Source organism: Pteronotus mesoamericanus, unplaced genomic scaffold (assembly GCF_021234165.1).
Source record: "Pteronotus mesoamericanus isolate MK-2021 breed Mesoamerican mustached bat unplaced genomic scaffold, CSHL_Meso_final contig_2, whole genome shotgun sequence".
NCBI lineage: Eukaryota > Metazoa > Chordata > Mammalia > Chiroptera > Mormoopidae > Pteronotus > Pteronotus mesoamericanus.
This window is the reverse complement of record NW_026555084.1, coordinates 21675112-21700673: the sequence shown is the minus strand read 5'-3', so window position 1 is coordinate 21700673 and position 25562 is coordinate 21675112. Positions and strand designations below refer to the sequence as shown.

Here is a 25562-nt window from a genome sequence, read left to right as displayed (position 1 = left end):
GCAGGGCAAGAACAGAGACGGAAGGTTTAACGATGACAGCACCTAACCCATGGCAAGTTTAGGAGTCATTATGGGTTAACTGGTATTTCCCTCCCAAATTCATATGTTGGAGTTTTAACTCCCAGTACCTCAGAATGTGACCTTATTTGGACATAGGGTCATTGTCAAATGTAATTAATTTTAAGGTCATATGAGAGCAGGGTGGGTCCTTTATCCAATGACTGTGTCCTTATAAAAAGGGAAATGTGGACATAGACATGTACACAGGGACAATGCCATGTGAATATGAAAGCAAAGGTTGGGGTGATGCATCTATGAGTCGAGGGATGCCAAAGAGGGCCAGCAAGCCACCACAAGCTAGGAGAGAGGCATGGAACATACTCTCCCTCAGATGCAGAAGGAACCGACCCTGCCAATACCTCGATCTTAGACTTACTGCCTCCAAAAATGTGAGACAGTACATTTCTGTTGTTGAAGACACCCAATTTATAGTATTTCACTGCTGCAGCCCTAGCAAACTAATATAGGGGTAGAATACTTTTCCCAATAGAGCGGAACAGAAATAAGCATAGGAAAATAATTTGCTAGTAGACAGCATAACAGAATTCTATGTCTTCTAAGAGTAGAAATCTTGGATTTTTATGTTTCTTTTTAATGATCCCCCCAACCAAATGGAATAAGTTAATTGTAACAAAATCAAACAGTGAGGAAGATAAATTTGCAGTCAGGAACAAATAATCATGGACTCCCTGGATTTAAATACCAAAAAAAAGAAAAAAAGAAAAAAAAAAAGGAAGGAAGGAAAAAAAAAAGAATAAAAATCCTATAGTATGACTCAGGGAAAAAACCCAAACATAAACCTTTCAAAAACAATAACTGCAAGTCAGGAAATTCAAGAATTAGCAGAAGAAACTAGAAAAAGAGAAAGAAAATTGAGCCTATCTTCTGAAACAGACATTATAACTGCGGGGAAAAGGGTGTACAGAAGCATCTACAGGTGGCAATCAAAAAGTTATAATACTAAAAAGGGAAAGGTAAAAGTCTTGAACCTCATATTCCCAGGTCCTTTTTGGAGTTTGCCAATAGAAGAGAAAGAACAGGGGTCACAATGGGGCTGGAATGAAAATGGGAAAAATATTACCTTGTTATTCATAAAAGCTTTCAAGCAGCGAATGATCTCATGCTGGTTACGGCTATCGTAGCTCCTGCAGGTAGAAGATACAAGCACTTAAGTCTTTTATTCTATACCCCTCTTCCATTTGACTTTTCATTCTTGCAAACAACGGTCTCAGGAATATCCCCAACTAGTAGTTGAGTAAATTCTAGCCCATAGCATTTTGTCCTGAAACACTGGCAAAACCAGGCAGCTGAAGAGGGATCACCACCACCAAAGACCTTTGATTACTCCTCTCAAAGTCCAAGATTTAGTATTACATTAAAATCTTCCCATTCATTCCCTCTAGGCTCCTAAGTGCTAAATTCTATCAGGATAACATTGCATCTACTACTGCTTGCCTCACTACTTCAAAGGTTTGAAGTCTATACATTCAGGAGGTATAAGCCCTGTGTTTTGTTTTGGAAAAATTACAGGAAGTAAAGAAGTTGCTGTGGGTCAGGCTGGCTTCAAGGTCAGCTAAGACAGTCCAAGGTACGCCAAGAATTATTCTAACCCTGAAGATGGTCATAAAGCTAGTTCCAAACTGATGAAGTGTATTATAAGACTTTCAAGTGAGATATAACCCAGATTAGATCCCAGGAGAGCACTGGACTAAATCAGACCCTATTTTCAGACTAGGTAAGAACCTATGCTGAGAGATTCATAATCTTATGTGGTATATACATCCTGTGTTATTCACCATGAAATGTAAGTTCCTCCTCCCTTTCCTGTATCTATAATCATCATTCATCCTCTAGTCACCTCTACGGTAAACTCCACTCTCAGCTAACAGCACGTTCCCCTAGTCACAACTTTACATTTAACTGCTATTTTCTCCTTTAGAGCAAATAGTTGAGTCCCCTACTACCCTCCACCTACAAGATGTCAAAACTTGGAAGTACTTACCCAGGGGTCTCTTCCTTCTCATCATGGAGTCGTTTAAGGATGTCCAACAAGGAGGCCAGGCCCTCAGCACCAAATGTTTGCACCCAGCTGTAAGGAAGAGACAGAGACAATGCAATATTAAATCAAATCAATAACTTCATCTGCACAAAAACAAAGTTTATCCTAGCAACTCCTTACTCCCTATCTAGAACATCCTCATACTTGCCTGACTCCTCTGATCTTCAATCCCCACCAATGAACACAACCCTGGGCTCTCACTCCTGAGACCACCTCAGAATCCTCACCTGACAGGGTTGTTGTTGAGGGAGACACGAAGGGACTCCAGGCAGTTGAGCAGAGCCGTGTCCCGCAAGCCTGACCTCAGCTCCTGAATGTACACCATGGGAGACCGGGAGCTCTCCTTCTGGCTCATGCCCTGGACAGGAGCAGATAGAGAGATTGGTAAATCCTGGACCCCGTCATAAATTGGACTAGTATTAGTCAATAGTTTAAATTGTACCAAGGCAGATACCCATCGCACATACCACCAAACTACATAAGACTCAGAATTTCCCATCTCTCTGTCATATATACTTCGTGAAAATTCAGACAAAAGGTATGTGAGAATGGTAACAAGTGAAAGTACGAAATGAGTAGGCTTATGTAACAGAATGAAACTGAACTGTTGTAGACATAAAATGTTCCAGGACACTGGACAAACAAAACAGGTCCAAAATGAGGGCAGTCTCCCCAGTCACAGGTACCTGCCCCAGAACTCACAGCCTTGGAGGTGTGCAAGTACTGGGACACCATCTCCCTCTTGATAAAAATGTCCTTCTCCCTCAAAGGCTGCTGTTTCTCCTCATTCAGGTTCATATCCACCTAGTAGAGGAAGGAAAAAAGGGAAAAAATAAAATTGCCTTGAATTCTGTACAAATTTTCAGTGTTTAATATTTTGTATACTTAGTGAAGAGTTGAACATGTTAAATTTTATTGAATAAATCAATTTCCCTGATCCTTAGAGATTTAAGCTATTATTGATGATGAAGATTCCTCGGGGACAAATGTGGTTAACATTTTAGTGTAAATCCTTGTGGATATTTTTATACATATATACAACTTTTTCCCTAACAAAAATAGACTCAATACAGATGAAAATTTTATTTTGTATTATTGAGAGAAAAGCACATATGAATTTTGCACTTAGGATGACCTTAACAATCTAATCTCTTCAGACTGAAGTACTGAGTGACTGCCATCATCCCAACACCAGCAAAATCTGTAGCACTCCAGGGCCTACACACCCATTACGCCCATTTCACTCAGTCCCTGCACAAACTCCTTTCCCATGAAGAAAGAACCGGAAACTGTGCTGAAGTCTCTCAACAGACATAACCTGGAGTATGTTACTCGGGGAAAGGGTCTACTTGAGCCTGTTACATGCATAACCATGTGTCTGAGCCTAGCATCTCAGTGAGCACAAGTCTAACCCTAAAAAGCCCAGAATATCATTTGAAATGAGGAAAGCGTAGGAAAAAAATGGATATATTTCTTCTTGGCGTGTTTTGTGTGTATGTGTGCATGTGGTGTGTAGGAATTATTGCCCCCAAATAGCAATATTAATTTGATGTTTTTCTGACTCAATACCTGGTGCTTTTCCCCTCATTTTATAGGTGAATTGAACAAGAAGTTGCAAACTGTTGGGTCTTCTGGTTGAATCACCCAAAGACAAAGTATGTTTTGCTTGGCTAGCTCAACATTTTAAATTTGGGAAACTTCAAATAAAAATGTGGATCTCTAACATCAAGGGATATAATAATCAAATTTCTGACTGTGGGAAGCTCTACAAGTCAAATGTTTTTGTGGGAAAACCTGTAGGTTAAACAAAACTTAAGGAACTATCAGGTACAATGAATCTTACATGCAATTGTGATAGGAATAAAATATTACTTTTTAAAAAGTGACCTAATTTGGGAAATCTGAATGTTGGCTATGATATTTGATGCTATTAAAGAATTACTGTTTTTTCTTTAAATTACAGATTTCTGGCTTCTTTTGAAAAATAGAAACATCTGGCACTACTGGCCTAGTATTCCCAACTGGAATGTTACAGAACCTACTGAAACTAACAAAAACGCCAAACGTCTTTCTTCATTTTACCACAGTCCCCATTTTTATCACCTTCTATCTAGTCTGTTTAATTTATTTATGTTACCTCCCTGGCCCTAAAGACATCTAAATTTGTAATCCAAGGCCAAGGGATTGTCTTGATAGAGCACACCCTTAGACTCTCAATGTACTTGGACTACTGAGAGACAAATTAAAAGCTTCAGTGAAAAATAGTAAAAGTAGTACTGGTTGCGTGTTTACTATGTACCAGGTCCTATCTTAAGGATTTTAAGCCCATGCTTTTAATTAAATTAGGCTTGCACTAGTCTCTATTTGAATCTGCAATCATATATCGAGGCAATATACAGGTCTTAGGAAACCTTACAAGCATGTACTCAAAAGTTTCTAAGACTTCTCACTAATGGACATTCACCGAGTGCCCTCCTCAGTAAGAAGAGCAAAGTAAGCCACATCTATGTATACATCATTATTCAACTGACTTTAGCCACAATGTTTAAAGGTCTCCTAGTAATTATAGATAGCAAGGGAAGACCTCAGGCAAATGATGCCTTTCCATTCCTCAGTTTCTTCTTTGTGAATGTTTCAGCACTTTATCTACTCTGGCTGACTCAAAGTCACTACACTACCACATGAGTTAATCTACTCATGCTATGTCTTTGTGGGTAAAATGATGCTGGGCAGAAGGACATTAACAAAGTAGTCAGTGATCAGACATTCCCAAGCCTAACTCACAGATTGCAATCTTATGTGCTGGTACTTATGCATTTAGTTCTTCATTAATGGGACTGCTATTTGAAGTTCCCTGTTAAGCCTGGAATTCTTTGTGATTATGGGCTAGTTAGGGGGTCTGTACACAAAAAAGGGCCCACCATGCCCATAAATGCATTATCAAAAGAAACAACATTTTGGTGTGGGAAACTTACCAGCATCTGTTCAAAGAGTACTAAAACTTGCTCATCTGAAATATCTTGCAATGAATGTGCTGTGGGATCATCCCCATATAATGCAGAATTTCTATGAGCAGAGTTCGACTTTTCCTTCTCCTTCTTAATTCTCATGCTGGTAAATCTCTCCAGCTGAGAAAGAGAAAAAAGTATTAGCAGCGATCCATTTTCCTATACACAACAAGCCACCATCAAATAGCCAACCCTCTAACCTCTTATACATGCATGATTCCTCTGGTTTGTAGGCAGTCCAAGACTCTTCTGACATGAAAAGAAGAAACTAGTCTTCTTTATATCTAATTTAGTATACTGACTCTTTACTCTCATCTTTATCCAAAAATAAAGACTGGAGTATTAAGATTTGGAACTGCTTTAAAATGAGAAAACTTTGTTTTTGAGCTTCCTTGCTATTTCTGACAGCACAGAACTGAAAGCATCTCATGTGCTGAGCTATCTCAATAAAATGTCCTTTGTTCCCCCCTAGCCATCCACTAAGAAATCTGGCCAGGCCTTCAGAGGATCCCTCTCTTCGAGAGGCAAATATGACTATAGATTATAATAGATATCAGTCATAGACAATAAGTAAGTAAATGCCTTAAAACCAGAAACCATTCCTTTTCTTTTCTTCTGTACATGCCATAGCACTTGTATTATGTAGGCAGCAAAATTCAATACATTTTCTTCAAAATCTCCTTTGCAAAGAATACAATGTACTTCAGGGGTATATATGCCACCTCACTGCCAACAAAATGCCCATGAACCATTCCTCAAAGCTCATAGACAGATTCATATCAAAAAGAGCCACTGATAAGCTTCATCTTATCAGCTCTACCTGTTTGAAAATGATAGTAAATATCTGCTAGCATTATAGAGCTTCAAGTGATTTGAGTAGCATCCAGACTGCAAGTCACCTTGGAGTTTCAAAAAAGTACCTAACCTTAAAACCAATGAATGTGCCAAGGAAATGCATGCAATGAGCCAAACACAGAGCAAAGAGTTAGGAAAAAGCTTTGAGATGATCTGAGAACAAAACCTATACCATCATTACAAGTTTTAGAAGATCAAACTTATAGTAAATAGTAAACATCACAATGTAGAAAATGAGCTAGAACATGCACATGCTGAACGGTATTTCCTTACCTCATCTGCCATGAGCCGCTTCAGAGTCTAGGAAACAGGAAAAAGGAGGGAGAAGGAAGAGATGAGAGATCAGTGCAATGCCAGGAAACCTCCCAAACACCAGATGGGTTGGGGAAAAATAGATGGGAAAATGAGCTGAAAAGATCTAAGTTACTTTCCACAAGCTAAAAGATCTCTGCCAAATTATTCCTCAGCATATTTCTTAAGTCAGGGGTGGGAAGAGTTTTAAGGTCACTAACATATGGTCACTTTGAAGGAAAACAAAAATCTGAAAGGCTGAACCCAATGACCAAGAAACCTATGAAACATGCTCAACTTTACTGGTAAACAAGGAATGCAAGTTAAAACCACAGTGACATATCACTTCGCACTCACCAAGACTGGCAGCAATTTTCATGTCTGTCTAGTTGCAGAGCAGCAGAAGCTCTCACACATTGTTAGTGGTAATGTAAATTGCTATGGCCACTTTGGAAACTTTATCTAGTAAAGTTAATACACCACACCGCAACAGATTGATTTTTATATATCTACCCTGCAGAAACTTGCACATATGGAGCATGATGTGTATAATTAGAATGCTCACAGCAATACTCTACTGTCTAAAACAGAGAACCATTCCAACGGCCATCAAGAATAGAATGGATAAACTGGTATATTGGTACAGTGGAAAGAGATTACACAAAGAAAGTGAATGAACTTACAGCTACTCATAAACATAAAAATGAATGTATTACTTACTTTACATTGAGTTTAAAAACATGTAAAGCTAAATTATATTATTTAGGATATAAAATTATAAACGAAACAATCACCACAAATGTCAAAAACGTGGTTACTTGGGGTGGGTGAAAAAAGTTGTGACTGCAAAAAGAAACAAGAGGGCTTCTGGGATGCTTACAATATTCTATTTCTTGACATGGATGATGGTTGCATGGATGTTTGGTTTATAATTATTCTGCGTGTTTTATGTTCTCTTCTGTATCCACGCTATACTAAGAAAAAAAAAAGTCTGAATGAGCAGATATAGGAAAGCAAGAATTCTCCTTCACTCTAAAACTTAATTTTTAAGCCATATACTTCTTGCTAATGTCCTTAGAAGAGTATAGTGAATACCTCTTAACTAACCTTCCTCCACTTCTGACCCTGACACAAAGCTGTTTCTCTAACCTTTTTATGATCTAGACATTTCTGTATCATTATGTTCATGTTCCTTATGTCAGAGCTCAGTTAAATCCAGTTAAAATGTGACTCTTAAGTTTGCCCTCCATGGTCCAGAGGAGGTCAAGCTTCCGCTGACTGAGTGTTAATCACTTGAAACTATAAGAACAGAAAGCATACGAAATTCCATTGTTCAGCAACAATGGAATTCAAGGTTACGTGGAGTGTGCTGCTTACTGGGTGACGGCAGAGAATGATGAGGGACGGACAGCAACATCCAAGAGACCAACAGTTCCTTTTATCACCACCCTAAGTCTCCTGGCACAGAGAGGTGACAAAAGCCACAAAAAGGATCAGTTGAGTGTGTACAGTTTAGGCTGCCATTGCCATGGTCAAGCTTCTCTGCTCCTAGAGCAATCGCTTCCAGCACCTGTCCTCCGAACACAAAATGTTCCCTCAGAACCAAGCAAAACCTAAACAATTCTTGGATGCCTGTAACATAGGTAACGGAACCTGAACGTAATGGATCAGTGCCAGCTGGACTGTTCACAGCTGCAAAGAAACCAGCAACCTGTTCCTTCTACCTACAGACTATTATTTCTCTTCCGTCCATCCCCACTAGTACTACCCAAGTTCACGCCATTATTATCTCCTGCTTGATTTACTGCAACAACCTCCTAACCGACTTCCCTGCCTGCAGTCCCATCTGCACCACAACAAATCCATTCTCCATACTATATACCCAAGAATAATCTTTCTAAAATGCCAACCAACCCATGTTATTTCCCCATTTAAAACCCTTCAATAGCCCCTCAGTGCCCTCAGGTCAAAATCCAGATTCCTTAGCATGGCATATAACATTTCTGGCTTCTTTCCCTCAACTCACCCCTCAACAAACCCTCCGCTGGGCACTGCTCTGGGCAACCTGACTAGCTGCAGGTTCACACACAAATCGGGCTGCCTCACCACCCCAGACTTCCCCCCGGCTGCTACTTCCCTGAGCCTAGATTGTGCTTTCAGGGCTAAGTTCAAGATGCCCTACAGGACGATACCTCCTCTAATTGGAGATGCACCTCTCCTTGTGTTTCCATAGTAATGGGCACTTGCCTGTCTCACAGCACTGGTACTGGATTGCAATTGTCTTTTGACTGTCTCCCTCCTCTGTCCCTTTCCAGACTCAATTCCTTCAGGGCAGAGCCTGAGACTTAGTCATTATGTTTCCAATGAACAAATACCATAATGGGGGGCTGCTTTCCTAAAATAACAACCCCTGAAGAAGCCCTTAAATCTATTCCTCCTTTCTATTGTATCAATGAAGAAACTGAAGTTCAGACAGGTGGAGTAAATCGTCGCGGTCACATGATTAGGGGCAAGCTGGCCATGGAATTCATCTCCAGATTCCAAAGCCCAAAACCTTTGCATTTCCCAAATTCTTCTGCCTTGTTCCTACTTAATGCCCACTAACCCTTGCCTTTAGATACAAAAGTAAACATGGTTTTATAAGAAAGAAGATAATAGTTTCCTATGGCACATCTTTAAAAACAGATTTAATTCTTAAAAAAATTATCCATGTTTTAGTGCTAAATTTGAGTTGACAGCAAAAAACAATCCATGCAGGATAAAAGCTGCATTTCCTCAACTAGCCCAAGAGAGGGCAGCAATTACCAGCAAAGAGAATCTGAAGAGGCAAAATTGTTTCAGAACCCCGTAGAACACCTGAACAGCAAGCTCAATTCAATTATTGAAATGGAACCTGCTGCTACAGTGTACTGCGGGTGTATTGTTTATTTATTTAATACACTGTTCTTCTTACAGATCATATGTATACTGTGTTTGCAAACAGTAAGTTTTTAAAAACTGTATTATTAAATTACCTGCCTGGTGTGACTCAGTGGATTAGTGCCAGCCTGAGAACCAAAGGGTCGCCAGTTCGATTCCCAGTCGGGGCACATGTCTGGGTTGCAGGCCAGGTCCCCAGTAGGGGAAGTGTGACAGGCAACCACCCATTGATGTTTTTCTCCCTCTCTCTCTCCCTGGCCCTCTCTCTAAAAATAAATAAAATCTTTAAAAATAAAAATTGTATTATTAGTTGTTTTGCAGATTCTCTGAAATACAGAATAAGAGGTTCCTAGGTTATGAAAAATAAAAAGAACTAAAAATAGTGGAGTCCATGAGGATAAATGCTTCTGGGACTGTATTTATGCCTTATGCTTCAGATTTCCAAGCTTTTTCATAAGGCCTCTAGTCATCCCAGCCTACCTCTAAACAGGTCCATTCTCACCACTGACCTGTTCACTGTCAATTCTCTTCAGGCCCCAAACCAGCCCCTTATTCTCCTAGCCCATCTGCACCGAATACTTCATTTTCCTGTCCCTCCTATGGAGTTTTCCACTCAAACTTTTAACTAACATATAGATATTAAAGGATGTATAAAAGCTGAATAAAATTTTTTAGTATCAAAATCTGTTATTTTAGGAAAGCAGCCCCCGATTATGGTATTTGTTCATTGGAGACATAATGACGAAGTCTCAGGTTCTGCCCTGAAGGAACTGAGTCTGGAAAGGGATAGAGGAGGGAGACAGTCAAAATACAGATAAATAGAAACTTCCAGGTAAAAGATGGCAGGCTGAATGAAAACATCTAATTGCTCCCCTTCTTGAAATCCTTCTAAATCTATAGGAAAAGAGCTTTTAGAAAGAAAACAACGATGGCAGGAAGGAGACTACAAGGTTGGGAAGAAGAAGAAAAGTGGAACTGCAACCAACTTTTGAAGTTGGGGATTAAGGGAAGGGCTAGCGGTAAACCCAGCAGACCCAAGAAGATGAGTCCTACACCAGAAATAAGAAAAGTCAATAAACAATCCAAAGTGTACTTAAGGATCCTCAAAAGGCTCATAAATTAGCAGCACCAGGTATCTATGGAAATAGGGGTTGGAGAGAGGTGGGTGAAAAATAAGATTGGTTGAAAGCTGTTTAAGTAGATCTGTAGATCCTCCTGCCCCTGCCCACCACACGCCACTGGGAGACTGTCCTCTCTTACTCCAGCAGAAGTCTGGAAGTTTACTCTCAGAAGAGGTTAAAACAGAGGGTCTCTAGATTGGGGGATACCAGGCACAGTTGGGGGAAGGGATCCTATACAATAAAGAAAAAAAGAGTAAGTTAATCTATGCATACTATATGCTGAGACACCGAGCACCTTCCCCTTTCCAGTTTCTCAAAATCCCAGAGGCAGAAGGTTGAGTCTTCTCTGGGGAACTGAAAAATGACCTAAAGCTACTGTCTCCGTAGATCACCTTAGAGCTCTGCGGTCCAATGTGGCAGCCACGCATAACTATTGAGCACTTCTAATGTGTCTAGTGTGACTGAGGAAGGGATTTCTAATTTTACTTAGTTTTAACAAAATTTAAATTTAAAAGCTAATAATTTACTGTTACTGTTAAACTTAAGTATATTTGGAACAGCTGTGGTATATGAATCCACTTTTCACTTGTAAATTGTATGAAGTCTAAATATACATAAAGTATTTTTTAAGAAAATTTAGCATCCAAGTTGAGGTGTGCTAGAAATGTAAAATAAATACTGGAGTAAAATAACTTAATATAAAAACAGAATGCAAAAACATCTCAGTAATTTTTGTAGTTCCTACATATTGAAGTAATATTTTAGATATTTTGAATTAAATAAATTGTACTATTAAAATTAATCTCACGTTTCTTTTCACCTTTTTCTGTAGCTACTAGAAAATATATGAACACACATGTGATTCACTTTATATTTCTATTGGCCTGGGTTGTCCTACAGTAAAGCACGCAGCCAACAAGCAGTAGCCATCCAGAGCTCCAATCAGTTTCTCAGTCCCTCGTTCTTAAACATTAGCAGACAAAACTCAGGATCAGATATTTGAGAAAAGCTACTAATATGAGAGGAAAAAGAAAAAGCAACTTATATAGATACTATGCAAGAAGATTTTTAAAAATCATGAATATCCACGAGAAAAGATAATACCATTTTAAAAACAAATATTCAGAGAAAAAAGAAGATGAAAATCCTTAGAAGATGAAAATATGAGAACAGAAACTCAAGAAAAAGATCAATAGAAGGAGAGGAAGAATTGCAGAATCTCCTAAAAAGTAGAGCAAAAAGACAGAGGCGGAAAAATGAGAGAAAAGATAAGAAAATCGGAAGATCAGTTTGGGAGGTACAATATCCAAATAATAGGAGCAAGTTATCAAAGAAGTAATTCAAGAATATTTCCCAGTACTGAAGGATGACTGTCTAACACAAAGGACAAAAATAGATCACACAAAGGCATATCATGGTGACATTTCAAAACACTGAGAATACAAAGAAAATTTACAAGATTCAACAGACAAGAGGAAAAGTGATCATATACAAAGAAATCAGGCAAGCTTTGGATTCTTTTTAACAATATACTAAAAGCTAGATGACAATGGAACAAGGCCTTTAAAATTTGAAGAAAAATAATTTCTAACCTAGAATTCTATACACCCAACCAAAATATCAATCAAATGGGAGTTTGGAATAGATATTTTAGTACAGTTAAGCTTTCAAAAAATTTATCTCCATGTACCTCAGGAAGCTATTACAGTATATAATCCATATACTATAATATGATCCATACGATCCATATGATCCAAAATGAGGGAGCAACCCAAGAAAGTAGAAGACTTGAAATACAAGAAACAGGAGATCTAACACATGAAAGAGGTAAAGGAAATCCCTAGGACAAAGGTTCCAGGTGACTACTCTGTGCTAGGGAGCACAATTAAAAGGAAACCATGAGACTTGAGTCATACCCTCAAAGACTGCCACAACTATCAATCACTTCTGTTCTGGCTTTTTAAACTGACAATACCTGCAGAGCCTGACCCAGATTTAGCTCGTCTGAACATACATTTAATACTGGGTTGGCCCAAGAGTTTGTCTGCTTTTTCCATAGGATGGTTTAGTAGCGCTTAGTTGTCTTCAACTTCATTCGAAACAGTTTTGTTAATTGTATTGTGACAGCTGTCATAGCAACGTGCATTTTTAAAAAAACATCAAAATTGGTGAATTTTTGTATAGCCATTTAAATATCGAAGATGGAGAAAAATAAGCAACATTTTCAACATATTATGCTTTATTATTTCAAGATAAAAATGAAACTGAAATGCAAAACAAAGATTTGTGCAGCATATGGAGAAGGTGCTGTAACTGATCAGATGTGTCAAAAGTGGTTTGTGAAGTTTCGCACTATAGATGTCTTGCTGGACAATGCTCCAGTCAGGTAGACCAGTTGAAGTTGATGGCAATCAAATCGAGACATTAATTGAGAACAATCAACACTATACCAGCTGGGAGATAGCCAACATACTTGAAATATCCAAGTCAATAAAGTTATTGGTGAAAATGAAAAATGTATCTTTTATTTTACGGAAAAAACTCAACAAACTTTTTAACCCAATAGTTTCTTCCCTTCCTTGCTCTACAGCCTGGACTGTCGAGTATACTCATTCCACCCCGTCAGAATCTTTCTACTTTGACTAACTCAGGAGAGCTGAAGGTTGGCCATGGTGAGCTTAGAAGCAGAAAATGCAGAGCCATGTATTCCCCCGACCATATTCCTGTCTGATGTCTATTACATGGCTCTCACCGCAGCCTTGCCAGATGCCCAGCTGTGGTGAGCACTATGTTCCCAAACCCCTGTGGCCCACTGATACTACTGATATCCTCGGAAGGGACCCTTGTAAATACTTAGAGGGTCTAAAGTCGGACCGTGACTCCAAGACAGTATTCAGGTTTTTTCTTCCGGGCACGTCCTTCTAACAGAGGCCACATCATCATTTATACACAAAGTATAGATTTTTTTCTTGTTACTCAATTTTTATAATAATCTTTTGTTTATATGCAAACAATTATTGTTAGAAGCATAACTATTTTATTATTATTTTTTTTAACATCAATGTGTGGTTGCCTCTCGCAGGTCCCCACGTGGGGACCTAGCCCGTGACCTCTGAATGTGCCCTGAGTGGGAACTGACCCAGCCACCCTTTGGTTCGCAGGCCAGCACTCATCCCACTGAGCCACACCAGCCAAGGTTAAATATTTTATTTTAAAAAGGGGCAGGACACCATCTATTACATAGGAATTTTTTATTCAATAGAATTAGATGAGTAAATAAATTTCTAAAGGTCATTAGCTGGTACAAGGAAAGAGCTTAACAAAATCGCATTTATTAAAATGAGCTTCATCTTCTCCAAAATCATACCTTTATCAAATTACTCAAAGCTACACTGCATCAAAAATAAATATACTTGGCTGGGTATGTTCTGCAAAAAGACCATCAATCAACATAAAAATAAAAAGCTGTCCCTTCAACTTAGCTTCCAAAGGGTAATTCAAAGCTCTGATTCAGTCACCACATCCTAATGTAATATGTGGTAAGATAAATCTTCTGCTTGCCATCTACAGGAAATAAGAAACCTCCTAGGTACTTTACAGTTTGGTTTCTATAAGAAAACAAAAATCAAAAAGTCAAAAGATCCCAAAGTACTCCCTGTGAGGTCCAACAAATTAAAGTAAAATGATTTAATGAGTTTGAAACATACCCTGATCAACTATTATCATAGTAAATGCAAATGAACTGTAAAACTTCCTTTCCGTAAGTGGATTTTTTGCAGTGGTGGTGGTGGTGTATCTATTACTTCAACTTTTAAAAAGTGGCCTGGTGGGACAAAACTTGGCAGTCTTTTGAACAGAGGTTCCCTCTGCTTAGTGAAAGAACTGGACCTATTACAAACTCAAGGATACTAGAAAATTCATTAAAGGAACTGATTCACCTCTACCCAATTCCCTGAATCTTTAACTTTTCTCTCAGTCAGAAAAAAAAGCACAGAATTATCAGACAATTAAGGATGGTCTCTTGGCACAGGATACTTATGTAGCCAAACAAAAGGTAATTAGGTAGTGTCCTTAGCAGCAGAGATTAGAAAGGATCTAATAAGAGAATATGATTAAACAGTATTCTTTTATCTTCAAGTTTCAAACATTTATTAATCAGTTTAAACCCCAACAGAATACACCAATGAGATTTCGTGCATTTGGAGGGGAAATATTTCCTGGTTAAGTGGAAAGTTGTACAGATGGCTTCTGGAAGACCTTCATTCTGAGCAGCTCTATAGTGAAACATTTCATTTAGAACGCTGGATCTTCTTTCTTCAGTATGCTGCACTCGACATTCACAGAGTAGAACTTATATTGCTCATTGGGACCCAGCTTGTTCCAGGGTTCTGGGTTATTTTTTTTGTCCCAAACAGACATCTGGATTGAACAATGCCAAGCACATGACATGCAGCACTGCCCCAATAGCTCCAGCTCCAATAAACACAAAGAGGGGGATCAACCGTGGATGCTTCTCAGCCTGACCAACGATCTGACAGAGCACGGTTGCCGAACAGGGACCAGAAGCAGAGAAAAAGAAAACTGAACGGCCAGGGAGCAGGTAGTATGCTGAGGATTAAACGGTATTCTGAATACAGAGTACATTACATAGCAAAATGTGTTTCTAACCCCTACAACTGTGCTTCACAAGAATAGTTAATCATGGACAAAATCCCATAAGCCATGTGGCTAGCACATGGGTAATAGAAGCCTACAGCTACAAGCCTGTATCTCAGCACTCTCTAAGATTTTGTTTAGGCTAACTCACAGAGGACAACTACAACTAGAACCGAGCTCTTGGCTAAGTGCCTACCACCAGAAAAACACAAATGCACACCACCTGGCCCCTACCCTGTGATGGTTCTGGAAAGCCCAGAACCCCTGGACCTTATAATACCTATAATCACAATGCATTTCACTAGCTGCCTCAGAACACTCAATTCTTCCTCTTCCTCTGCTGACATCCACCCTGGCTCATGGGCTCTCTAACTCAGGGTAAGGGAAATGTTTAGTGTGGTAGGTAGACTTCTCAGACATCTCCCAAGATTCCTAGCCTGATATACACACCCTGTATAATTACCAGGATTGAAAATATGATAGGATATCACTCCTATGATTAGTTATTTGGCACAACTGACTTTTAAGAAAGGGAAAATTATCTGTGTGCGCCTGACCCAGTCACATGAGAGACACAAGGAATGAGCTTCATTTCTGTCTTGAGCACGAAGGAGGCCAAATGTCAAAGATAGCAGGCAGCCTCTGAGAGCTGAGAGGCAGCAAAGAAACGGGGACCTCAGCCCTGTAATTGCAAAAAACTGCACTCTACCAACAACCTAAATGAGCCTGGAAGCAGATTCTCCCCCAGAGCCTGCAGATGGGAACGGCACTGTGATACCATAAACCCAGCCATGCTGTCCACACTGGACTTCTGACTAATGGAACTGTAAGCTAATAAATGGGTGTTGTTTTATGCTGTTGAGTTTGTCATGTAACAGTAGGAAACTAAAGTGTTAAGCAAACTGACAAAAATCTAGAATTTATCTAGAAGTCTGGCTAAAAAGACCATGATTCTTTTTTTTTTTTTTTTTTTTAAATTTCTGGCATCCTAAAAAACTGCAGTTGTGATTTTGAGCAGATCACCTTATGTATGCATGTATGTATGTTTGCATGTATTTATTTTAGAGAGGGGAAGGAAGGGAGAGAGGGAGAGAAACATAAATGTGAGAGAGAAACATTGATCAGTTGCCTCTTGCATGTGCCTCAACCGGGGGCCCAAACCTACAACCTAGTATAGGCATGTGCTCTAACCAGGAATCAAACCGGTGACCCTTTACTTGGTGGGACAATGCCCGACCAACTGAGGCACACTGGTCAGAGCTTGAGCAAATCACTTTAATTATTCATGTTTCAGTTTCCCTGTTTATTAAAAACAAAACAAAATTAGACATGCCTCGAGATCATAAAATGAAATGGTGAAAGTTCATTCTGTAAAAGCAATGGTGCTGTTATTACTACAGAAACACTTCCTGTTAAAATACATACCTGACGACTTAACTCGGTGACACTGCACTCCAAAAACACAGAAAAAGGAAAAAGCTACCCCTCATTTATAAATTATACACTAAGCTATAGTCTATCATATGGCAAAAAGAACTAAAGGACTTACCCAAGCCAGACTCTAGATATTTTATATCAGATCCTTCTTCACACCACTTATTGTAACTGTTTCTGTGGACCAGATTGTAAGTTGTTCAAGGGCAAAAACCTATGTCTCATTCATTTGATATGCCCAATATTTAATAGATATTTTTAAAATTAGCATTGATTACTATAGGTTTAAGAGCATCATCCTAAGCACTGTATATTCATTCACTCATTACTTCATTCAAATTGAGCAAACTGAGGAAAAAAGTGTCCAGTCAAGATTCATGACAATATGGTGTGACTGTCATAGACAGTTCAGTAAGCTATCAGATCAAACCTTCAAGAGCAATGCCTTTCTGTTTGAATGAGAGCAGAGGACCATGATTGGTGCTTCAGCCCACATGGATATTGTCCTTGGGGAGAATATCCAATTAGGAGACACATGTCACCCAGGGAGTCTTAGTTCCTTTGAAAAGCAATAAAATCTCAGTAAAGACATAGGCTACTTATGGTTAAAATGGAAAGTGTCACTACTACCAACAACAATTTTCTTTCAAATCCTAATCTACCTACCCAAGAAGCACAGGTAAGACACCTGTCATTCAGAATCATACAGAACAGAGAGCAGGGTCGGGCTCAATTCATTTATTTATTCTATCACAGGACTGCCATTCAGTTCTTTTGGGTAGTGAGGCAACAGTGGGTCATAACATGGACTTAAATTCAATTTCCAATGAATCCTATTTCATCCAGCTTTGCCACAAAATATGCTACATTTCCACTAAAGGACAGTAATATCAGGGTACGCTTTTTATCTGCTACAGTTTCAGTCTTCCTATCTTTAGGATTATGTTGTCTCATAGGCCTAGTGTAAATGGACTAGACAATAAATAATAAAATGGATGTAAAGGACTTTGTTTTGCAAAGTGCTTTGTAAAAGGTAAATAATGTATGAGGATGAAACCAATGAAACTTGCTGGTCTCCCTTCAATTCCATTATACAGAAGTCAGTTACAACTACAGAGAAGGACGTAATAGATACCTTTAAATGTAGAGAACAGCTCCCTTCCATTTTCAAAGAATGGCCCATGGATGATATGGAATGAGTCAACAGCTCATCTACCATGTACAAGGAAACATAACAGATCCTGACATCACTACTTATTGCCGCCAACAGCCTAAACAGGAGTTGTGTACAACTGAAGCAGCCACTTCAGAAAAGAAAAGAAAAGAAAATGAGTATATCAGAGGAAAGGAAGTGTAAGAGAGAAGCGCAAAATGCCTGATGACTGAAAGAAAACTGAAGATTATCCAGCAGTCCCCAGGAACAGGGATAGCACACTCATGTTCTCCACGATCAGAAGGAAAAAGTGCTGAGGGAGTAAGTAAGAGCTTAGCAGTTCACCCATTTAGTTCCACACTGCCTCGGCAGCCCCACAGCTAAACTCAGTATTGGAGAGTTAAACTCGTTAGAATTCACACAAGAGACAACAAAGGGAACATAGTGGAGTCTAAAACCTTCTACTCCTAAGTAAAGGAGTTCTTTCAGTCAGCCCCAGCCTTCCGAAATCAGCATCTTTCTCCTGATACCACCCAGGGACCCCTGAAAAATTCCAGGCAATGACACCTGTCAAACACAAGTGAGAAGGGCCATATAAGAAGTATTAGGTAACTGCAATCCATTTCCTGCTTCAATAATTCACTTATAGATTTGAAACAACTTCCTTATAAATTAAAAGCAACAAACTCAATTTCCTCACAACTGTCTAAAACTGTTTGTGAGAGTGTTTTCCAATAAACCACATTTCCCGACTGTAATTAAAATGAAGGGAAAACTATATGAATATTAGGATTCAATCCTCTAACGAAGAGGCCCAGAATATGCTTTAGTAATCCTCTAGTAGTCTAAGAAGGCAAGTCTCTTGGAACTTGTTGCCCACAGCTTAGCTCATCTTGAAGCCCTGGCACTGGCATAGCCTACATCACAGATAGCTGATAGCTTAGAGAGAAAAAGGAAAGTCCACTCAGGTTTCACTATTCCAGCTCAGCAGAACAGGTGGGAACCAGGCTGGGAACACTGCATTCTTCCTGCAAGTCCATCCAAACAAACTGCCAGCCCCTTGTACTATGAACCACTCATGCACCGGGAAAACAAGCTGTCAATCGAGAAAGTGCTCAGATTCTGGAAGTCCTAGTTTCCTATCAAGTATCACAAGGTGTGGCAGACATGCCCATCTCCTTTGCTGTCAGGAAGGAGATGCACATATAGTCTGTCATCTGTTGAAAGAACAGCAAGCAAAGCCTCCTTACTTTCAAACACCCTAAGGTTCTGATAAAATTTTAGAATACATACATAGAAAATGAACTAATGGTAACCTATTTTTCCAAAGTTTCAACATATTTCTCAAGCTCCAAATACTGATACTTGCTCTTTAGTTCTTATTAGTCCTCTCTCTTTACTGCCTGAGTTTAGAGAAGATGGTGATTGCTCCTTTAAAAACGGGTGTTGTCCATTCATTTGGAAACAGTGACTCAGGAATGCTGTTTCACAATCTCCATAGCAACTGTCTTCTCCCATGTTGTGATGTCAGTAGCAGGACATCTTCTCTTCCTCTAGGGTGGACATGAATCTGACACACCCAAGGCCTGGTAGACAGGAAGTTCCTGCAGCTGATGCTGCTTCTGCATACAGACACCAAGTAAGAGGCCACCTTGTTTTAAATCCCATTTTCAAACCCTTCATTTCTAAATGATGATTATATCTTTTTTCCCCTCTCCTCACATCATTCCTGAACGCCCAGAAATAATCACAGCCTACTGATAATAGCTTCACTGATCCAAAAATTACATTACTACTCGAAAAGCCAGACTTGATCTTATGAAACCACAGTAAACATTTTCTGACCTTTTACAAATATAGAATAAGATTTTATTTTGAGAACATCTTGGGTCATGGGGAAAGCATGGGGTGAAATATAATTACTCCTCCATCAATATCAGAAATATAAACAAGGGTTAAAATAAGGCCCTTCTGATACTTCTAGCAATCGTACTTGTACGGAACTATGTCTAACACAAACATATATAGAATTGCATGCCAAGGTACTTAGATTCCAAAGAGACTACCATGTATTTTGTACTTTCTCTTCTGTTCTATTTAAAAATAAATATAATTTCTGGAAAACAAGTTAGGGGATTGATTTACTATATTTTTATACATATTCATATTTTCTTAGAAAAAGTGATCACTTTTGCAATAAAAATACATTTCCATTTCAAATAAAAGTAACTATTTCAAAGTGTAGAAAGTGGAAAAAAATGTTTGATACACTATTTTAAAAGCAGAAAGTGGGTCAACTATAACTATAATATTGTAAAAATATCTGTGCATAAAGATAATGACTAGAATATTCAAATACTAAGTAAAATAAAAATGAAAAACAGAAATTTGAAATTCTTAGGTACTTTTATTTTGAAAATCTGTGTATATGTCTTTTCATAAAAAGCATAAAAAAGCATTAGCATAGCATCTAAAAGCAAAGCAACATCATCCAATTCCCATAGTCAAAATGCCCACCAATTTACGCTTCTCCAGCAGTACTTTGTTTAAGAAAGCATTCTGGCAGGGCACAGTTACAAAATTTAGGGGTGACAATGCAATGTGAGGAAGAATAATGAATAGTTAGTGGAGTCTAAAAGCTAGTTCACCTAATTACATGATCCTGAGCAATTTAACACCTCTAGGCTTAAGAGTCCCCCTCATTTTAGGATGCGGAGGCTGGGCTAGATCGCTTCCAGGGTCTCTTCAAGGGCCCTGAAAGACTGCTTAGTTACTGCTGCCCTTTTTGAGGGCAGCGCAATGCCTGCTGCTTGCCCGATAGTGCATATCCTACGGCGGCTCCTCACCACTTCTTCTTGCGGTTTCAATCACAGGAAACAGACGTCACCCATGGGCCTAGAAGTAACGAACAAGCCCTGGCGGATATGAAGAGCTGCCAACTAAAGCCAACTCCCATCTTTTTAAAATACAAGAATTAAAAAATCACTAGAAACCTCTATGCCTGGAGAGCCTTCATAAAAACTATCAAAACTAAAAATATCTCTGGAGGTCCCATGGCACGCAAGCGTGATGAAATAATTTTAGAACAGTCCAAAACCACTTTGCTTCTATGGCCAAATGAAGGAACTGAAGGAACCCCACGGTTATGGGTAGGTGTATAAGAGCTTTAAAAAAAAAAAAATAGGGCACTTCTACTGCCACTAGCATTTTTTGTGACAATCCAGACAAACCCTGAGGCTGTGAAGACTCACCTGTCTTCTTTATTTAATACTTTATGTAAACCTTTCTGTAACCATGAACGACTGTGATACTAATAGATTCCCATAATATGGAGACTTAGCACTCATCCACTTTAAATGTATGTTAACAATCCCTAGAGCACTGGGTCAAATACTGCTCTCATTTATAATGACCAAAGTTGGCAGCCCTGCACTGTGAAAATTAATGCAGTGATTTCTAACCCGTATAGACATGCTCCTTCATTAAATACATACAAAACTATAAGATACTATCTCTAGAGAAAAACAGTAATCTTTTCTTGAAAGAGTTCTTCTGGTCGGGTATGGTTACATTAGTGGTTCTCTCTGCCTCGTAGTTACCTTGGTGAGACTAATGTTTTCAAAACTGTCAGTCTCCTACATTAGACCATAGAAACAGAGAGCCTTGAAAATAATCTCAAGATTCCCAAGACTAACATGAAAACTAAAATACATAAAAAGATATTGCTAACATGAGTTAAACACAATCACTGCTCTTGAACACCTTGCAAGCTAGGTAAGACCTACACCCCCAAAAACCGATTGATTCATTCTCTCTCTCCCCACTTATAAACTTTATTGTGTATTCATAAAAGACTAAAGAACACTTCAAAGAAACATGCACTTAAAGTCCGTACTGCATTGCACTAGAGAATTTTCAGAAGAAACAACAAGAACCAAAGATAGACTCAGATTGTTCACACAATGGATTTCCCATTCTCAGATTTCCCACCTGCGCCCACCATTTGGCTAGTTGAAAAGAGTCACATCTTCTTAAATCTAATCTCTCACCATCTGAAAAGAGGGATGTATTAAAATTAATAAGGACTGGAAATTAAACAAACTTAACTGTCTAAATTCCATCCAGATAGCAGAGATGACCTGCTGGAACCTTAACACTAATCTATTCTTGGATGTGCTGATTTACTAACTGTCACCATGACATACGCACATGGCCAAAAGCTGCATTAACTTTCATCATGACATGCTACAAAAATGCCAATTTCCAGTCCTGCTTTCTGTAGGTTTCTACAAAAGAGAATCTAAAAGTCCTTCCCAGGACTAAAATAATCTCTACGAAGTGGCTTTGCCTTTCTTCAATGATTTATCTCCCACTCATCCTCTTGACTTCTATAACTTGACCATTTCTCTTTACTACAGCCACACATTCATACCTCTGAGCCTCCGTTCACACTGCTCCCCACCCCATAAAATCCCATCTCCTCCTTTCTTTCTCTTTCTCTCTCCCCCTCCCTCCCTCCCCCTCCCTCCCTCCTCCTCCCTCCCTTTCTCCCTCCCTCCCTTCTTTCGTGGAGGGGAAGAAGAAAGAGAGGGAGAGAAACATCAATGTGAGAGAGAAACATCCAACATGAGAGAGAAACATCCATCAGCTGCCTTTTGTACATGCCCCGACCAGGAACTGGCGAGAGACCAAACCCACGACCCAGGCATGTGCCCTGACCAGAAATCAACCAGTGACCTTTCACTTTGTGGGAAGACGCCCAACCCACTGAGCCTCTACCAATCTTTTGATTTCCTTCCAGGACCTGTCATATTCCCCATATTCGATGAAGCTAAGGAGCACTGTCCACAACACTCTAACTTTACAGGAAGAGACCAAGAAAAGGGGAGTGACTTACCCAGAGTTCATGTGGTTAATTAGTAGCAAAGTCAGACTAAGCACAACACAAGGGAGGGACCTAAAAAAATGAAATTATCATCTGGAGGGTAGGCCCCTTGCAGTACAGGCTTCCCCTGCTCGGTGAGTGTTCTAGGAACCCATCTATATCAGTGTATCAGTTGGTGCTGTTGTGAGAGGCTGCGTTCGGCTTCAGTGAATTTTTTTTAAGACTCTTTCAAAGCGTTTGCCCATTTCGTGATAGGTGATTTACGAGCGCACCTGCCTACACCGTGCTTAGTGTTTAGCAGGTGTGACAAAAATGGCAGGACCCCATGCCCCACCCTCCTCATTCACCTGATCTTGCCCCTAGCAACTATTTTTGTTTCTTGGGATGAAAAACGTCCTCAAAGGGAAATGTTTTGCTGATGTGGAAGATGTGAAACAAAAAATGGCAGAAACACTAAAAGACATCAGAATCAATAAGTTCAAAAACTGTTTTGAGCAGTGAAAAGTAAGTCTTGATAGGTGTATTGCATCAAATGGAGAGTACTTTGAAGGTAACTGAAGTTTAAACATGTAAAAATAAATACACAAATTTTTATAGATAAATCCTCTTTTCTGGGGGGTCCCCCCTTGTGCATGGAAAAAACACTGTTGTGGGAGTGGGAGATAAAGGTTCTAGTCCTAGGGCTAAGAGTAAACTTGGACAGATCACTGCTCTAGGCCCATGTTTCTTAATCTATAAAAGAAAGGGTTTGAGTTCAATAATTTTTAGCATCCTTTTCACCTCTAGCAGTCTAAGATTCTGAAACCTAGGTCTCCTCTCAGTCCAGTAATCTTCTTACTTAATTCCTTCACTTCTATGAATTTCTACAGCTTTTAAAATCTATGCTCATGGCCTTAGAGCTTTTCCTACCCATTCTACAACCCTGGCTGAGATTACAATCTTTTAAAAAGCAAGGGCTAAACCTGATAGGATAACCACATGACTTCTTGATCTTCAGCCTTTTGGATCTAGGGTACATTCATGTAGGTTCAGACAAACAAGAGAAACTATTCTCTACTCTTTGCTACCTGGATCTCCGGGAATGGTAATAATTAACTGCAGGCAAATAACTGGCAGATCTACAGAACAAACTTCTGCAGTCTCCAGACTCAGAAGAGGCTCTTCTGGAGTTAGCCGTTTGTAATCCTTACAGGCAAGTGTCAGGGCCACAAACAGAGGTCTTTAAGAAAGCCATACGCCAATTCTAAGATAGAGAATAGCCAGCTACAGAGATCGTCTAACAACAGCTTCCTCCTCCTCCCACCGCTTTGTCAACACTACTTGCTGCTCTCAGCAATTTAAACAACTAAAATTCCTGACAGGTAATGCTGTTAGAACTGTTCTACTTACAAAGGAGATAAGGTTACATTTCAAAAAATAGTAATTTAGACACATTCTTAATAACTCATGAGTCAGCGAAAAGAGAGGTTTTTCATGTACTGTAACAGCTACTTTTTCTTGTCTAAGATAAGAAAGGTTTAATTAAGATTCTTGCAATGGTTTCAAAGTCTAAATTACTAATGCAAAAAGCAGTTAGGCATTTAGCCACTGCACTTTGTACATCTAGACTCACTATTTCTTTCCCACCAACTGAACTGGAAGAGAGTCTAGTTTTAATGGACTGCAATTATCAAAGGACTCAAGAAAATACCATCAAAATTGTCTAAGAAATTCTAACAAGGAATACTCTTTTATACAGCAGGTGCAAAAACTGGAAACCTGTAAACTGTCAGTACAATGTGTGAATAAGAACATGGGTGTTTGTTTGTTTTTTAAATCAGCTAGACCTAGATTTGAATCCCATTCTATGACCTAAAGCAAGTTTCTTGATCTCACTGAGTTTCTATTTAATTACCTATAAAATGGGAATAACAACAGTGCCCTATTTTATAAGGTTGATGTAGAAATTAATGAGATGACTCTAAAGCTCTTCAGCACAGTGCTAGGGCTATAGTAATATGCAACGATTGTTATCACTACTGTCACTGTTATTGTTATTACTCGCTGTCCTTCTAGTCTACAATGAATTAATTTTCCTATATAAAAAGCTGAACATTCATTAATATTTATAGATAGAAAGACTGGCATTACACAACCTGTAGCACACGAAGTACAGAAAAACAAAAGTCTTCCAATATCACATAAGAGGAAAATGCTTCCAGGACAAATGCTATCTCAAAGGTCCTTCTCTGTTCCATGTATCCATGACATGGGCAAAAATTTTGAACAGACACTTCAAGGAAGATATATACAGATAGCAAATAAACACATGAAAAAAGGCTCAACATCATCAGGTAAATGCAAACTAGTCATACAGAGAGACCGCTAATATACCCAGTGGGATGGCTAAAATTTAGGACTGATCATACCAAGAGTAGACAAGAATCTGTAACTCAGACATTGCTTGTGAGAATGTACAATTGTATAATCACTTTGGAAAACAGGCAATTTCTTTCAAAAGTTAAAAACAGCCCTACCATACAACCTAGTCATTCCACTCCTAGGTATTTACAAAAGAAAAATGAAGGCTTATGTCTAGATAAAAACTTGTACGTGAATGCACACAGCAAAAATAAAACAAGAAAAAATCTGGAAACAACCCAAATGCCGACCAACAGGTAAATAAACAAATTATGATAAATACATACAATGTAATACTACTCAGCAATAAAAAAGAACAAGCTATTAATAATGGTAACAACTTACCTTAGGTTGAAAGGAACCAGAAAAAAGGGTTCTTATTGCATGATTCCATTTATATAAACTTTCAAAAAATACAAACTAACCTATAGTTACAGAAAGCAAATCAGCAGTGACCTAGGGATGGGAGCACAAGGAAAGGGGTGGAGGGATTACAAAAAGGCAGAAGAAAACTTTTTTTTTAAATCCTCACCTGAGGATATGTTTTTATTGATTTTAGAAGGAGGAAAGGGGGGTGGGGGGGTGGAGACAGACAGGCAGACACACTAATCAACTGTCTCCTGTCAGTACACATCCCAACCAGAGATGGAACCTGCAACCTAGGTATATGCCCTGACCAGATATCAAACCCACAACCTTCTGGTGTAGGGGACGATGCTCC

At 39.0% G+C, this 25562-nt stretch overlaps 1 protein-coding gene and 1 pseudogene across 1 annotated transcript in view; both read right to left on the bottom strand.

Moving 5' to 3' along the window:
- DIAPH1 (diaphanous related formin 1) overlaps positions 1–25562 on the bottom strand; it is a 77766-nt gene that overhangs the window by 46306 nt on the left and 5898 nt on the right. The window contains exons 2-7 of the mRNA XM_054568281.1: positions 6256–6282; positions 5095–5247; positions 2822–2923; positions 2347–2477; positions 2063–2149; positions 1142–1205 (exon numbers count right to left, since the gene is read on the bottom strand). Coding sequence (XP_054424256.1) covers positions 1142–1205; positions 2063–2149; positions 2347–2477; positions 2822–2923; positions 5095–5247; positions 6256–6282 — 564 coding nt within the window. The remainder of the gene's footprint in view (positions 1–1141; positions 1206–2062; positions 2150–2346; positions 2478–2821; positions 2924–5094; positions 5248–6255; positions 6283–25562) is intronic.
- Positions 14427–15037, bottom strand: LOC129066734 (cytochrome c oxidase subunit NDUFA4-like; annotated as a pseudogene).